This window comes from Odontomachus brunneus, unplaced genomic scaffold (assembly GCF_010583005.1).
Source record: "Odontomachus brunneus isolate Ranch 3 - 2012 unplaced genomic scaffold, Obru_v1 Obru_scaffold_028, whole genome shotgun sequence".
NCBI lineage: Eukaryota > Metazoa > Arthropoda > Insecta > Hymenoptera > Formicidae > Odontomachus > Odontomachus brunneus.
This window is the reverse complement of record NW_022639478.1, coordinates 1936429-1954044: the sequence shown is the minus strand read 5'-3', so window position 1 is coordinate 1954044 and position 17616 is coordinate 1936429. Positions and strand designations below refer to the sequence as shown.

Sequence of the window (17616 nt, the reverse complement as noted above, 5' to 3'; positions counted from 1 at the left end):
TTTTTTTTTTTTTTTTTTTAGTGGAGTTAATAGCGAGCATAAACATCCGCGAATTAAATCTGTTCACGACATTAACTAAGTGGACTTTCATGACTATCTCGACACAAGATAATTGCCCAAGATGGACACCTGTGCGTAAATTTGCTAGCTATTTTACTAGTCAATTTGTACAAATTGCGTTCTTTATAAGTGGTTTATGTAATATTTATACTTATTATTGCGTAGAATAACAAAATAGAAATACGAAAAGTTATCAAAATTTACCTTAAACAATACGTCATATACAATGTAATATGAAAATCTGACTGCAATTTTTAGTAAATTTATAGCAATAACAAATTTGCCTGATTGTATAATGTAAATATAATGTATCGATGCAATAACGAATTTGCCTGATTGTATAATGTAAATATAATAATTAACTCATTACATTTACCTTATAAATTTAATTAAAAGAACTGTAAAATTTCCATCATGAATTGGTCTCACGCTATGATAATTAAAAAAGTTTCTCTAGGATGTAAAATATAATGTGAAAATCTGAATGCACAACTTCTAATAAATTTACTGCTATGTTATTGCTATATAAAATTTATATTGTATGTAAATACAATAATGCAAATTTTTTTGGCCACATTTTTGACTACACAATTTCTTGACTATATTTATGAAGTAAATATACTGTATTGAATAAATTAAATCCAAGAATTAATTTATTGATTAAATTAAATAATTAATTTAATACAATATATTAATTTTATAAACATAATAAAAAATTATAAAATTTCCCTTATTAATTATCTCACGTTATAATAACTATAACTATAAAAGAATCGATTTGAATAAATTTTACACATTATATAATTATACGAAATAAAATCTTTATAAAACAAAAAAATAACGTCGTCAAAAATAGACCCTGTGCGAAAAACAAAAAATGATAACGATTGTTTGAATAAATCAAAATATGCCATTACTTATAAACTAAAAAGTCGAAATAGCGCACGTAGAAAAACATAAATAAAGAGTCATTGTCGGCAATCTGTTGAGAATTAGAAAAAAGATTCAATATGTATAATTAATTAAATAACCCAATTTTTGCGATATTAAACCAATCACGCATTTCGAGTTAAGAATTTGTTGAGAATTAGAAAATAATTGCTCAGCGTTCAATTTTTGCTTTATGTCAAAGTTTTGAGTTTTATTCAATAAACATTTCAATCTATTGTAAATCCTCACTTTATCGCATAATAGCAATATCATATTGAAATTATTTCTATCAATGTAATTTATTTAAGAGACTATCTACTTAAGTAGACAAGTGCACAAGCACATAAATTTGGTAGCAACTTTATTACTCCGTTTGTAAAAATTTTCATCCTTCTTTATAAGTGACCCATATACTTATTCACGGAGAAAACTGCTATGATTACTGCAACTACATTCTCTATGGTTAGAAAGAAAATTTAATCTCTGGTTAAAAAGAAAATATGATCTCAAGTTAAATAGATATTGCACTAAAAGTTGCTATTGTTTATTTTATTAAAAAATAGAAATACTCAAAAAACTCAAAAGGAATACCATATGTTAAAAAGTGACTGATTTTTGTCCTTAAACCGACATGTAAAATTTGCACAGTTTCTTATAGCTTTTTGGCTGCAGAATTACATGGTGTGACATCCGTTTGTTATCAAAGTGTAAGGAAATAGATAAAAACCCCAAAGTTAGGTCATTTACAACCTCCATTTTTCTTTCTAAATACAACATTATTCGTCACAAAAATGAATGCGCGAGGTTAAGATGAATACGCGGGGTTGAATACGAATTTGGGACTAGGATTAGAAGATTAAAAATACTGTATCCACTATGTGGCAGTCGCTAACTAACTAAGAAGTAGATTAAAAAGTAGATTTTTGCCCGCAGTTAGGAAGTGAAATTTATACGATTTCTTATAGTGTTTCTATCGTAGAATCACGTGGTAACATCCGTCAGGGAAAAATTATGGACCTGCAGTATGTCTATGATGTTCATACATGATAGAAATTCTACATTTCTTTTAATTACATTTATAAGGTAAATGTAATGAGTTAATCATTAAATTTATATTATACAATCAGGCAAATTTGTTGTTGGATCGATACAGCAACAAATTTAAAAAGTTGCACTTAGATTTTCATATTATATGACATATTGTTTGAGGTAAATTTTGATAACTTTTTATTTCTATTATATCGCGCGTGATCATTCACCAATCTTCTTTAATTGATATCTCGACTATTACTGCGAATATCGCAAAACTATATAGGACTTTTATGTTCAACTCAACTTGTTCTACATTCTCACAAAATATGCGCAGGAGAATCTGGAATACTCTGTATATATCTGTCTATTTAGGTGATATATTGTAAATATAATAACTGCTGTGTTGTGGAATAATAACTGCTGTGGAACTCACGTTTTTGGCCGTAGCTAAAATATCGAGCATAGTAAGAATTCGCTAAATTTCCCGACGGGAAAGACCGACGCGTTAGCCTTGACCGGCAATTTCCCAAAAGTCCAAGCTGCGTTGTTAATGCTTCGGCGAACAGTTTGCTGTCGCTCGTGGTCAGAGTGAATTTCTTTGTGAGGGCTGCGTCGAGGCAAGAAAAAGTTTTCTCCGCCGCTGGTGGAGACGTTCGCCGTGACGAGACGACGGGCGGGCGCCCGCAAAACCGTTCGACCTTAATTAACCTTTTTCCTTCTGCATTCGTGTCGCCCGGTATTTGCAGATGAGTTTGCGAGGCGACGCTGCAGCTGTTACGGCGGTAACATGCGCTACTGTGCGAATAATTGTGAAGCGCAAATCGAATATGTGCAGAATTCGTCGGAATGGTCGGATTAATTTGTGCGTTGCTGGCGAACATTTTACGAGACGCTAAAAATTTCGGCGATATGTGTCCACGTCAAATTGATAGCGATGCAGGGACGCAGTTTGCAACTTGATTGGAAGTCATATAACAAATCCGCCGACCACTCGGCACTTGGGTGAGTTCGGTTATTTCGTAGCAACGCGAGAATTCGAGCAATGGCGCGAAAGGGTGAGGCTAATTTTTACACATGTGTACGGGAGAAACGCTAACAATATTACTTACTTAAATACGGTTGTCAAAACTTATAAAAAATATTAATGTTATTTTTCGCCCATGCATACAAAATGGTTGCAGTAACCAGTACTCTACATGTGGTACAAAAAGTTTTCTTTGTTACCTGTTCATACGCGTTTGATTGGTACTATCTATCTAGGTTGTAAGACTGGTACTATCTATCTAGGTTGTTAGATTATCTTGAATTTCAAGACTGGAAAAGTAGAATAATTGATGACGTAGTCTCTCAAGAGAAATCACACACTCTGTTTTGAATAAAATGATGTATTACTTAATACAGTATAGAACAAGAATATGACAATACTAAATCTCTTGTAATAAATTAAGCTCAGAACTTTTACTATAAAACCGAAATAAAACCCAATTGTACATCAAATAATATTCAGAATACTTGATTAGCCTGATGATTCAACAAATAAATTAAATAATCTTAATCTTTTGATTGTTTCTTGCTTACTTTCTATTTTGTTTACATATGTTCACTTCTGCCTTCTGCCTCTCGCGCTATTCCGACTCTTTAATGTACAGGGTGTCTCAGACTTTCCTCCGCGATTGTTATGAAAACATAGAACGAATTAAGATGAACATAAAAGTCTCATACCGTTTTGCGATATTTGCAATAAATCTCGAGATATTAATTAAAGAAAATTAATGAATGATCACGCGCGATATGGTAAATGAGCTGTAATAGCCTTAGTAGTAGCTGCCTGCTGTTGTACATTAGATCAAACTGAAAAAAAGTTCTCTACCACTTTGTATTTTGCATTTTGTATTTTGCAAATGACTATATAGATTTTAAATATTAATTAAAGAAGATGTGTGCATTATCGCGCACAGTCATGTAACAATTTTCTTTCATTAATGACTAAGAATTTATGTGGTTATTTGTAAAAATGATAAAAAAGACTTTTTTGTTCAATTTAACTTAACAAGCACACAATATATCATCACTACAGCTCACCTACCATATCATGCGTGATTCGCCAATCTTTAATTAATATCTCGACTATTATTGCGAAAATCGCAAAACGGTATAGAATTTTTACGTTCACCTCAATTCATTCTACGTTCCCACAAAAATTGCGGAGGAGAGTTTGGGATACTCTGTATGTTACAAACAAGGTGATCTTGTCTGTTTTGGAATATTATGGTCTAAGGTGTACACTTCCTTGATAAAGTGAGTTTTGACTTGAGAAAGTGATTTAAATTCTTACAGTACTGTATGGCGTAATCATTCTCTACGGATTTTTCAACCGTATGTGCGATAAATCGTTAAACTTTAATTAATAATTCGAGAAAGTCTAGATAGTTATTTATAAAATAGTAAAGAAATTTCGTATCAATTTGATAGTTCAATTTGATTTAATCTACATGTGCACGAGCATTTTTCTACTTATCATCCCAGACATCCTGTATATGATTTGTTCTGCAAACTATCTATAATACAATAGAAAGACAACAATATTCCCTTAGTTCAGGCAATTACATATGAAGATACTAACTGCACATAGCATATCATAAGAACTATGACTGTGAGAACTGTATCGATGAACGTATGACAATAGCAACTTTTAATGCAATATATATTTAACTTGAGATCACATCAATTTTTTTTCTAACCATAAAGAATGTGGATATAACAACCACAGTAGCTTTTCTCGCGTGTCAGATGTTTTTTGAATGAACTGTCACGCTCGGCGCGACGGAGTCCTCAATCCGCGCGAAATCCCCGTGTCTGTCCCTCTCCTCTGTTTTCGTGTTTTCTCGCGTGAAAAAGCCGCCGTGGTAAATTTCAAATTAGCATGGAATCTCAAGGCTTTGCAGAAGCTCGCGCTGCGAATGCGTTAATCCACGTGATCCGCCGATCCAGCACAGCTGTGTAATCCGTTAACTACTGGCGTCGTAGTTCGGGGGGGGATACCCAACACGTGTAATTCGCACGGTCCGTGCGTGAGTTACGCATCGCTCAGGCAACGACGTACACGCGCTTTGTGGCACGGTGTGCACACGAACGAGCAATGGCGCGATAGCAAGGACGGCGAGGGGGGTAAGGTGGAACGCCGGGAACCAAGGGGGCAAAGGGTCGGTTAGGTGGAAGAGAGAACAGTGCGCGGAGGAAGGAGGACAAAAGTCGGGGGCGGGAGGGTGCGAGAGGGGCGCTTGCGCGGATGAGACTAGGTCTGGCACCTGTGGACCTCATCGATCCGAACCGGTTCGCGAACTACACACTTCGACGCTCTTTAACCTGTCCACCTGGATGCCGTAGCCAACTCTTTCTGCCACGAACCCTCCGCTATCGGCGTGTCATCAGGTCGCATTCTTCGTGACCGTTCGAGCGATTGTTGTCCTCGAAAACCAACGTCCTTGATCTCGAGATCATCCCCTAAATTCGCCGCGTTCGAAATTCGCTGGCTCGGCGAAACAGTGTTCCAGCGAAATTCCTCAAGTTCGCGAACTATAGTCGACGTTGCCACGCAACATCTATCGCGTGAATCGAGCCATGAGAGAACGTGGCCTCAGGTAATAGAGAGGATTATTGAGGCGCTGGCGTTTTGAGTGGACGATATCCCTTAGCCGCGTATATCGGTATTGTTTGCACAATAGTTCATACGTGTCATTCCCGATGAAATTGGAAACGCAAAGTTAGAAGAAATTATCGCGACCATCAAAATATTAGAACACGGAGAAAACACTAAAAATATCACTTGGTTAAATATGATTACCGCAAACAAAATATTATTGTTATTTTAATGTAAAATGTTTATTACTATGTATTATATTTCCAAGTCTTATGCAGTGAGTATGAAAGTGATGTTTTTATTTGCGACTTTTGTTCATACGGTTAAAGGACTTTTATATAATTTTAATTATTGAGCTCAACTTTTTTTATTTTTATAAGAAGATTTTTTAATTTTTATCTTTAACTTTATGTTCTTACATTCAAAGAAAAAATATTTTAACATCAACAATTTTATAATAATGAAAAGATAGTTTTCTTTTCATTATTTTTTAATTTTCATACCTGTTTCATATATTATCATCCCATTTTCCAAGAGGAGAAAGAGAGAGAGAGAGAGAGAGAGATCCCACTTCTTGAATTATATTTAAAAAAATGTGCTCTCTTTAATAATAGTTTCATTTTCCTAATAATTATATATGAATACATTATAAGAGGTGCATTTGGTAACAATTTTGATATAATTATTGCATATAATTATTGCAGTTAAAATTGCATTTTTTATCTAAAATAAAAAAAGTAGTCCACAACATATTTTTTTCCCATCTTCTGTTCTACAAAAGAGTCATAGAAATCATAATACTCTAAGTAGAAATGGACAGCACATATATATCTATCTCTCAATTTTGTCATCAACCGTCTTATAAAAGTGCGCAGTCTATTCTATAAGTGGTTTAACAACTCATTCCGTATCCAACAAAAAGAAATATATCTTCTATGGATAACTCATCAAACAAATTCTACTATTGAGTAAGATATATGAATTGTAAGACTTGTTGAAATAAACTCTGATCTACAATACGCTTTTTGCTACTTCTTTCTTTCTCTTCCTGATTTAAATTTAAAACTTTAAACCAGAAAAAGATGGAAAACAAGAAAAGAAAGCAGAGAGCACATTGTAGAGCAGACTTAAAGGTGTTGCGATCTTTTATTGACCGACTGTACCAACTGTACTTTTATCGCGTGGAAACACTGTGCAAAATATTGTTCACAGTCTGCGTATTCTTCCATGATGACCAATTTGACATGTATTCGTGGCAACCTACGAATTTTCAGGGTATAAACTGTGCGGGGGAGAAGCGAATTCGCTCACTATAGATAACGTTAGAACCGGCGAGCGGAACGGGTACACGTTTGAACACGACACCGGCCTCATAAAATTACTCCGCCAGCGCTGTTCTCGCGATCGTTAACTGCCAGTTAGCTAGAATACTTAATCAGGATTCTAGTTCCAGTGCGCGTCTTATGCACGACGTCGTTGTAGATAACGTCGTTGTAGTATGGTTGAACTTATTCAACGTCCCGTATATGCGACAGTCTTACCGGTTCACCTGTCGTATCGGTTACTTCGACACTGTCGTGTTACTTGCGCGTAACATCTTCCGGAGGTTCCGACGTTCATACGGCGGAAAATAAAACTTGTCGATCCAACATTTCCTTGCGTTGGTCACGACTCGCGAGAAATAAAAGTGAGGATTAAAATAGGGAAAAGCATTCTGCAGTATCGATCGCCGACAATTGTGTCCCAACACGCGTATGAAGCGGATGAAGAACTCGAACGAGTGCTCATAAGCGATCTAAACCATTTGATTATATATATATATATATATATATATATATATATATATATATATATATATATATATATATATATACACACATACAGGATATACGTCCATAAATGTCCGAGCAAATATCTCGTAACTGGTTGAAGTTACAAGAAAGTATAATAAGCAAAATTTACATGGCTCTTAGTCAGCTACAAAATGTAAAAATTTTTTTTTACTCGTGACCTTTTCGAGTTATGAAGGTCAAGGTAGTTTTTTTAAATGGATACCTTTTTTAACCTCATTGTAAATTATTCCCTTGTAAATTACCTCTACTGTGTAAATATGCAAAAAAATTATAGGTATCCATTTCTGACCAAAGGGTCACGAGAAAAAAAAATTGTTACATACATTTTGTAGCTGATTAAAAGCCATGTAAATTTCGTTTATTAAACTTTCTTGTAACTTCAACCAGTTACGAGATATTTGCTCGGACATTTATGGACGGACACCTTGTATATACATATATTATATATATGAAAATTTACTTTTTTGTGTACGGCCTAGAAAATTTACTTTTTTGTGTACGGCCTAGAAAATTTACTTTTTTGTGTACGGCCTAGAAAATGACGCTGCAAAAGTAACGATTTAACAACGAGATTGGCAAATTGAGATCGTTCTAATGCATAGATGTTTATATTATACTTAGAGCTTTAACGTGTGGAAAAACTGAGGCTGGAAAAATTTTCGGCCGTGACATCTTACAACAAAATGGCCGCTTCCATTTTTGTTTAGCTATTTTATGAAATATACTAGCATATTTTATTTTATTTTTCAACCTCAATGAAATAAAATTTTTCAGTTTTAATATTTACAATTTTTAATTGGAACATAACCTTCTCACATATCACAGAACTTGAATATTTATTACAAATAAATGCATTCAACTTATCATTTATAGTTCATGTTACGTATTCTATAGATTTTTCGTTCTGATAGTGTATATCGGAATGTAGTCATACGCATCGACGCTATTTTGTTGTAAGGAAAATGACCGAAAATCTTGCCGACCTAACTTCCTTTTTAGTTTTTAGAAGTTATCTAGTATAGTATAGACAACTGTGTTCCAATGTAGTTGGCTCTTCGCATAAACTGCAGTAGAATAGGCTTATATTGCACCGACGTGAACGGTATCGCATAAGAAAAATGCTTTGGAAGTGCTTGGTGAGGAATATTGAATCAACGAATTATCCTCCTTCGTTTCGCAACAATAAAACGGTTTCGCAAAAAACCGTGCTCTTTTCTTTAAAATTCAAGTAGCATATTTTTTACTGAAATGTTATACGGAACACCGGGTCATGGTCCACTTTCCAGAATTTTGAAGTTACAATTTTTCAAATAACGAATTGTTATGATCAACCGTATAAACATGATAGAGACAATCTTCTTCTATGTTTTTATACCACGAATGATCCTGTATACGGTTTATTTTATTCTGTAATAATTGAAACACAACACTTGCCTTGTATATGGTACACGCGATTTTATGCTCGAACATTTACTAGTTCTAGTAGGCTGGCTTTTTCCAAACTTTTATTAATTTAATTGGCGATTAATTGGCAGAAATTTGAATTGAATTGGCAGAAGTCAACAGCAATTTGTAATTATGTATTAGTAGTAGTAAAAAGTTAGTTTTGCATCGGCAACAATATCTCGAATAAAAATATTTTTCCATCTTTTTGGGGTTTTGAAGTGTTGACATTAATGATTACAAAACGTCATGTGACACGCAAGGAACATAACTTTAAAAGTCAATATTGATCATGATGGACATAAAGAGCATATTCGATATTTCATCCATCTAAAATTTCATCTCCAGAAAAACGCTGATGAAGCCGAAATGATTTATATTGTATGTAGTGATAATGCTGTAAATTACGCAACGTATAAAAATTGATATTGTGACGGCGTTTTTTATTTGAAAGACCAATCACGTTCTGGACGAACTGTCAAGTTTGAATTGAACAAGCTGCATTATTAAATCAAAACATAGAGTAAATTAAAAAAAGAACATGCGGAACAGCTGGGAGTCAGCCGAAAAGCCATTTTCTATTGTTTGCATCGAAAGGATTCGAAAGGAAGGAAGAAAAGTGGGTGTCACATGAATTGACTGAAAATAATAAAATGCGCTAGACATCGCACTGTTCTTGCTAAGATGGTTCAAACAGAATTTGAACATTTTTTGTATCAAATCATCACAGATGATGAAAAGTGAATCCTATACGATATAATCCAAGCACGAAAAGTCATGGGTAGATTGTAATCAACCGACGACATCCACTGCAAAGGTTAATATCCACGCCAAAAAGGTTTCGCTCTGTATTTGATGGGACTGGAAAGGTGTGCTCTATTATGAGCTGCTGAAATCGAGTGAAACAGACACGCCAGACCACTACCAACAGCAATTTATCAATTTAAGCAATACATTGGAAGAAAAGAGGCAAGGAAGCCGCAAAGTCATCCTGTTGCATGACCACGCATGACCACATATTGTTGAGGCGATGAAGGAGACCATTTTCGCATTGGACTGGGAACTTTTCCTGCTGGTGATGTATTCATCGGGGATAACTTTTTCCGATTAAAACTTATTCCAGGCGATACAGCATCATCTGGCTGATACGCACTGCAAAATAGAAGAAGAAGCATTTTATGACTTTATCGCTTCGAAGTCGGTGAGCTTTTATCACCTGGGAATTCGCAAACTATCAGAAAAATGGCGGAAAATCATCGGTAATAACGGAGGATATTTATTTCAATTAAGCACGTTTATAAAATATTCCGAGAATTTTTATTTTACTGTAACAAGGAAAAAATAGGCATAAAATTAACGTGATAGAATTATGAAAGAAAATAAGTAGAAGAGAAGGTTGCATGTCATATTAATTTTACGACTATTTATTAATTATTAGAGTAGCAAGAAAGTTTTTAATAAAGTCGTGCAAATGTTATTTTATGGATATATCGTTTTATTCCAAAATATTTCGTAACAATTTTGAGTATGCGTTTTTAACGTCATCAATCAAGAGTTTTGTGTTGAAGGACCAGGAACTTTAGGAAAATTTATTTATCGCAACGTGTAAAGTTACCCGTTTCGAATATTTTTGCGGCGGCATGGAAATATGGAAACGCGAGAAGACGATCTGCAGAATATAACTGTTGCTTCTTTTTTCCGAAAAGTAAACGAATGAATAGAAAATTATTTCTGAAATTAATTCCGTAATCTAATTCTGAACTCGTAATTCTGCACTACAGATCCCCGCGAGTTTCTCTTAATTCGCCAATTATTTTACAAAATTAAGTTCCCTCGTAGTGAATGCTCGGATAAAGTAGCGAGCTGTCCGCGTACTCGGAAAAACTGCAATTTTTACTCGAGACTCGTCCGATTATCTCCTGCCGTACGAATTACGTCGTTTTCCACTTGTTGAAAAATTTCCGGTCTGCTGTCACAGAGATGTCATGCTCGAACAAAGCGCAGAGGAAGAGGAGGAAAAGAGGAAAGAGTAGGAGGAGGAGTAGGAAGAAGAAAAGGGAGGAAGAGATCCGAGTAATTTAACGAGAAAGGGTACCAAGCGTTCACTTTTTCCAGGGGTTTCGTCCGGCAACCAAGCATAGGGCTTTTTGCCAAATGAACGTATACAACGCGATCGCGTTTGTTGATATGCGCCGGTTAGTTTTGACTCGAGTTCCCGTATATATCTTGCAACGAATGTTAAATGTTAAAACACGATCCGTTAATTTAATCCCGCCAACTCCGTCAATTCAAACCGTTAAATGGCGAAGCGACGATCCGAAATATGAAAGATTCAAAGTGGAAAAGAGGATTGAGATGCGACATGTACGTGGTACGTGCTGAACTAACATCAAGCGGCACGGTAGTGTCGTGCGACACCAAGTATAAAAAATGTTCGACACTAACAATAGACGACGCGGCACTACTAGTTTTATCAGGAGTTTTTGCTTCAATTTTTTTATTAAGATATCTTAGGAATTAAAACTATAATTAAAAATGTAACTTTTTTTGTATAATGCAAACTTCCGATTGCGACCAGTCTAATTAAAATCAATAGAGCCAATCCTCGTAAAAAGATCAATTTTTTCCGATTCAGATTTCAGATTCACACGTACACACGCGTACACTCAAAACAAGTTTGTTTATCAAGCCGCATTTGCAACGAATATATTTCGATGTTAATCATTTGTTATTACTATATTTTTACAAAGTAGAATATTACATGTTGACAGGATTTAATGGTTACAGATTTGCAATTTTAGTTTTTACAAAAAGGGATAAGATCATAACAAAATGGACCTTACAAAAATAAAAAATAACGCCAAGTAAAAAACGTCCAAACATGTATAGAACAGAAAATAATAAAATGTTAAAAATATCCCTTAAACATATATATATAATGTTAAAAAACACATTGTTAAAAAATTGATGATGTTAATAATATTAATCATATATATATTTCTGCAAAAAAATTTGCTAGATGATTGAAGTATATATAATAAAATTTTAATGAAAATTTCAACAGAAATGTTGTAAAGATTTAAAGAAAAGAAACTAATAAATTTTACTAAACAATAACTATACGCTAAAATATCAAGGTAATAAATTCAAGAAAAATTTAACATCGGGACTCAAAAATTTGGCGTGCCCAAGTTGTATTTAAATTCACTCTTCTTTTTTGAGTCTCGACTACCAAGAATTAAGTAAACTCCAGTGCGACACAAAGTAAAGATAATTTTTATTCAATAAACTTGATCCTTTCTTTACGCATTCGCGCTGGATAGATCCAGCAATTCAAGTTTCAATCATCAGCACGATCAATCCAAACAGTTAACATTTCCACATAAAAACTATGTGTACGATACAGATAAGAATAGCAATATATTTTTATTTTAACATTATATTTTTATAGCCTATTTACTTTATTTTATAATACTAAATATAATTTACCTCTCGCTGAAGACATCCACTAATTATATATTAATTTTACTGCACTAATACACCTGTACTGAACTCTCTAGGTCCTATTTTAACTTCTGATTTGTTTCAAAAGAGTTCTTTTGTTTCCTTTTTAATTTATTTTATATTGTTTTTGACGTTTTTAAACTTTTGTCTTTGAAACAATGAAAATTTTGAATACCTGAACTATATATACAGGATCCTTCTTTTTTCGTGTAATTTTCTAAAATTAATTTCTCTAAAACTATTGTGAATATCACAAAACGGTATGGGACTCTCTTGCTCACCTCAATCTGTTCTGCGCTCTCGCGAAGTTGGTGATCTGGGAAACCCTAATTGAAATTTTTGTCATAGCTGCGTTTACAATTTCCAATCCTTTTCTTCCAGTACTATCAATGCTTGTATTTGAATACGGCATCTTGCACGTTTGAACTACTAATCTCATCGACATTTTTCCTATCGATTGTTTCAGGACGGCCGCCAGATTTTGTCGCGTTCGTCATCACGATACTTATGATGCTGCTGATGGCGGCGGGCGTGAAGAAGTCCTTAGTATTTAACAACGTGTTGAATGCCATCAATCTCGCCGTTTGGGTCTTCGTCATGGCGGCGGGCATGTTTTACGTGGATTCCGACAACTGGTCCGAGCACAAAGGTTTCCTCCCTTACGGCTGGAGCGGGGTAAGTGCGACATATGTAGCAAATAGAGCGTCATGAGGAGTTCACGATCGTTATTTGTCATATAGGAGAGATATATTCAACGATAGCAGGAAATGCTATCGATTTCTTTTAAAAGAAAAAAAATCCGATCGAAAGAGCCCAAGGAGAAGTCCGCGCTTGCCCGCTTTGTAACTAAACGATACCGCGCTCGTTCGCTTCACAATACAAATGATTCCTGTCGCGCAAAGGATTGTTAAACAATAGTTATTCGCTGCATCGAGTATTAACGCGGGCACAGGCTTTGTCACGCGGCTCTCGCGAATGACGAAAGGAAAAAAACAAGGGTCGGTGAAGATAGGATGAAAAAGCTCTCTCGGCTGAAGCCCTCTCGGCGTGTCTTTTCCCAGCTGCTTTCAAAGATCCGGCCTCCGTTCTCGGTGTCAACGGCAAGCAGGGTGGTACCGCCGCATTTTAATACGACGAGAACATCAGGGGTCTTATTAAATTAAAGGAAGGTCACCGTTAAAAAATGACTTTCGGAACGATCTATCTCGTGAACCGACAAACGTGTTTCTGTATAAAATAACAATGGCGCTAAAATTACACACACACACATACATACATACATACATACATATATATATATATATATATATATATATATATATATACAGGGTGTTCCGCCACTACCGCATTATCTTTTAAAGGCGGATTCCTAAGGTAATTTGAATAAAAAAATCCTAATGCAAAAATAGCGAGGTTATAATATTTTTTAATTATAAACGATTAAAATTGACTAATTATACTGACTAAAGTATGCGCGATGAGATACGGCACAACACAATGGTACAGGTGCACATAAGTGAGAATTTGCATAAGATATGAAATTAGTTGTAAATCCTTGAAAGAAACGTCAAATATGTAACAACTTACTGATTCTTATAAATGTATTGTGTGATATTTTATTCATAACATTTTGACGAAATTGTTATTATTTGCGATATGTTTATTTAAATGATAGAAAAGGCAGATTATTATTGCATATATTTTTGTATGTATAGAACTTCCGTACCAATATTTGGAAAAGGGACGACATGTGCATGCATCTGTACCATTGTGTGTTGTAGCGTACCTGAACGCGCGTATTTTAGCCAGTATAATTGGTTAACCTTAATCGTTTGAAAAGTATTTGAGCTTCGCCCTTTTTGTATTAGGATTTTTTTATTCAAATTACCTCAGGAATCCGTCCTTAAGAGATAATGCGATAGTGACGGGACACCCTGCATATCTAATAAATTTTATATGAACTCGAAACGTCTCTAGAAACGATCTATCTCGCAAATTAACAAACATGCTTCTGTACGATATAACAATGGCACCAAAATTATATTAAACACTACTTGATTACATATTAACAATAAAGCAAGAAAGATAAAACGTTGTGTGGAATGAGAGGAAAACTTATTCTAGAAATATGTAATAAAATGTATATAAACCAAAAATACCTTTAGGAACAATTCATTTCGCAACCGACAAACACGTTTCTGTAGGATGAACAATGACGCCGAAATTTTATTAAAATACATGATTATATATTAACAATGAAAACGGTAGTGAAAGAAAAATGTATTCTGAAAATATGTGGTAAAATTCATATAAAACTTGAAATATCTTTAGGAACAATTTATCTCGTGAATTAATAAACACGTTTATGCATGATAGAACAAGGATACCAAAATTATATATTAAACTATTTAATTACATGTTAACAATAAAAGTAGAAATAAAGCGTGGAAACAGAAGGAAACATATTTCAGAAATATGCAATAAAATTCATATCTGAAATGTTTTTAACAACGATATATTTCGTGAACCGACAGATTTCTGTGCGATATAATAATGGTTATGATTGTATTAAAATATTTAACTATATATTAAAAATAAAATGAAAATTAAATTTGAGATAAATGAGAGTCAAAACGTCGATAGTAAAGCGGATAACAGCAATAGTAGATAAAAGTTTAACTATATTTATTAAATTTACAAACATTTCGGTCCTATGAACGAATCCTTTTCAATCTGGAGAGATTAATGACATGAATAATACGCAACGTTGATGTTTCCAAAAACCTTATGTTGCCTCAAAATATTGGACAATCCATGAAACAAGGATAAAAATACAAAAAATTTCTTGGGCATTATAAAATTTCAAACATTTTACTCAATGTACACAATAATCTTGGGGCTCGCATCAAGAACAAAGAATCTAATCGCTAGTTCAGTGGCGTAGCCAGGGGAGTTGAGAGGGCTGCAGCCCCTCCCCCCCCCCCTGAAATTAATTGTTTGGGTTACGCTAAGTGTAAGAAAAATTTTTTCAAATAACCTTTTTTTTGCTTGTCAAAAATAAAAAATACAGCCGAAACTTTTTTCTGGGTACGCCACTGCGCTAGTTTAAATCAATTTGAACAGTAGTTTAATGCCTAAGTGGTGGTGTTTATAAATATATCTTGAACCATCCAACATAAGAAAGGATATAAAGTAATATATCAAATAATAGGAATATAATAATGTAATTTAATAATAATAGGAATATAAAATCGTTTATCGTATTAATTGCAATGACTGTGATGCCTCTTATACAGGCCAAACAAATAGACAAAAACTCGAATCAAAAAACACAGAAATCAATTATCGTGCAATACTAAAGAATTGTCCGTTGTGTCCCTACATAGATTAGAAGGATATGAATTTGATTTGGAAAATGTCAGAATCCTATACAAAGAAAAATCCTGTATTAAAAGAAGTGTGTCTGCAATGTTTTTCATCAATCGTCAAAGAACCTAAATTTGCAGGACATCCTGGGATTAAGTAAGCGATATTGTCTTATCATCGAGAGACTTCTTATTATTTAACGTAATTTATTAATTTATATTAATATTTCGTATTTATTAATATTTTGCAAGTTCTGCTTAACAAGAAATCTTGATGACTTAAACAGAATTCTGGTAATTTTAGATAGAATTTTTGGTCCATATTTTATCAGACATCTGCTTAATCCAACCAAATCTTCATTTTTCGTAAGGAAAATGTATTTTCAGAACTATCTAATAAAATTCTTCTAATAAAAATCTAATAAAAATAAACCTAAAATATTGTCGTAAGATATACGACTATAAAATCAGATTAACACAAAGTACACACAAAGTGCAGCGTTAATCTGATTTTATAGTCGTACGTCTTACGACAATATTTTTATTAATATAAATTAATAAATTACATTAATAAGAAGTATTTCGATGCTAGGGCAATAGTCCTTATTTAATCTCAGGATGTCTTTTTGTAAGTTTAGGCTTTCTGTTTGATGCTTCATGACTTGTTTAACAATTCGAAAGATATTAATATTCTGAAGAGTTTTTTTTAATCTTAACAGCGCGATTTAAGCTTGTTTGTTTTTAAGCTAAAAATTTTTAATCGAGGAATGATTCAGCTCCGAATAGTCTTCACATACGTTTTACTTTCCCAATTGTACTGCGAACTTTGCGAATCTCGTGGTACTACTCGAGCAAGACTTTTGTCGTCAAACCTGTCCGTCGCACAGTCCTGGTTGTAGTTTCGTCGCGGTTTAGCAGGGCGCATGGAATTCAAGCCGCTCGAGGCACGGCAACCGCCGTCGCTCGAGAGATTTTCCGGCCGCGGTTTGCGACAGTTTGCCGCAGAACAATGGCAAACTTGTTGCACCGAGTCGGCCGTACAGCCGACAGATGTAGTCGGCCGCGGAGACACGCGCGACGGGACAATAATAATTGCGAAGAGGGTCGACGACGCGGCCGAGAACGCGGCGCACCGTACGCACACGGACGGATAAAGCTCAACGTGGCGGTAATCGATAGTACGAAATAGCCTTGGATATCGGACACCGGATGGCCGTCGAGAGAACGGAACAGGATCAGAGAAAACAATGAGACAGTGAACTACATCTCAGTTCCGTCTGAACCCCGTGCGAGTTTCAGACGGTTATCCAACGGCTCGCTTGTAGGTCACAGAGGATTTCGCTTGTTTTCGTGTAATTTAGCAGAAATAGATAGCAGATTGTAGAGCAAGAAAGAGCGAGGAAGAGAGGGGGAGGAGAGAAGGGAGACAGAGATTTTTAAGTTAATGTTGCCTTAATATTAAATTACATTAAAGTAAATATGAAATTAAGCATGATATCTGTATTTCAAAATTAGATTGTTTCCCTGTATTTGAAAATTGAAGTAATCTGTTTTATATTGCATTAAACAAATTATTTATATCTCTTTAAATCATATACTATAACATTTCACAATTTGTAATTAATATTCAATCTATAGAGAAACAATTTCATTAAGTCACTTTTGTATATATAATTCAGTAATGTTCTAGTCTTTCATGGTTTTCATATACATACACACATACGTACGTACACACACACACACACACACACACACACACACACACACACACACACACACACACACACAC

At 34.4% G+C, this 17616-nt stretch overlaps 1 protein-coding gene across 1 annotated transcript in view; it reads left to right on the top strand.

Annotated features, from left to right (window-relative positions):
- LOC116842867 (probable cationic amino acid transporter) overlaps positions 1-17616 on the top strand; it is a 191010-nt gene that overhangs the window by 134043 nt on the left and 39351 nt on the right. Inside the window, exon 5 of the mRNA XM_032812664.1 lies at positions 12929-13137. Coding sequence (XP_032668555.1) covers positions 12929-13137 — 209 coding nt within the window. The remainder of the gene's footprint in view (positions 1-12928; positions 13138-17616) is intronic.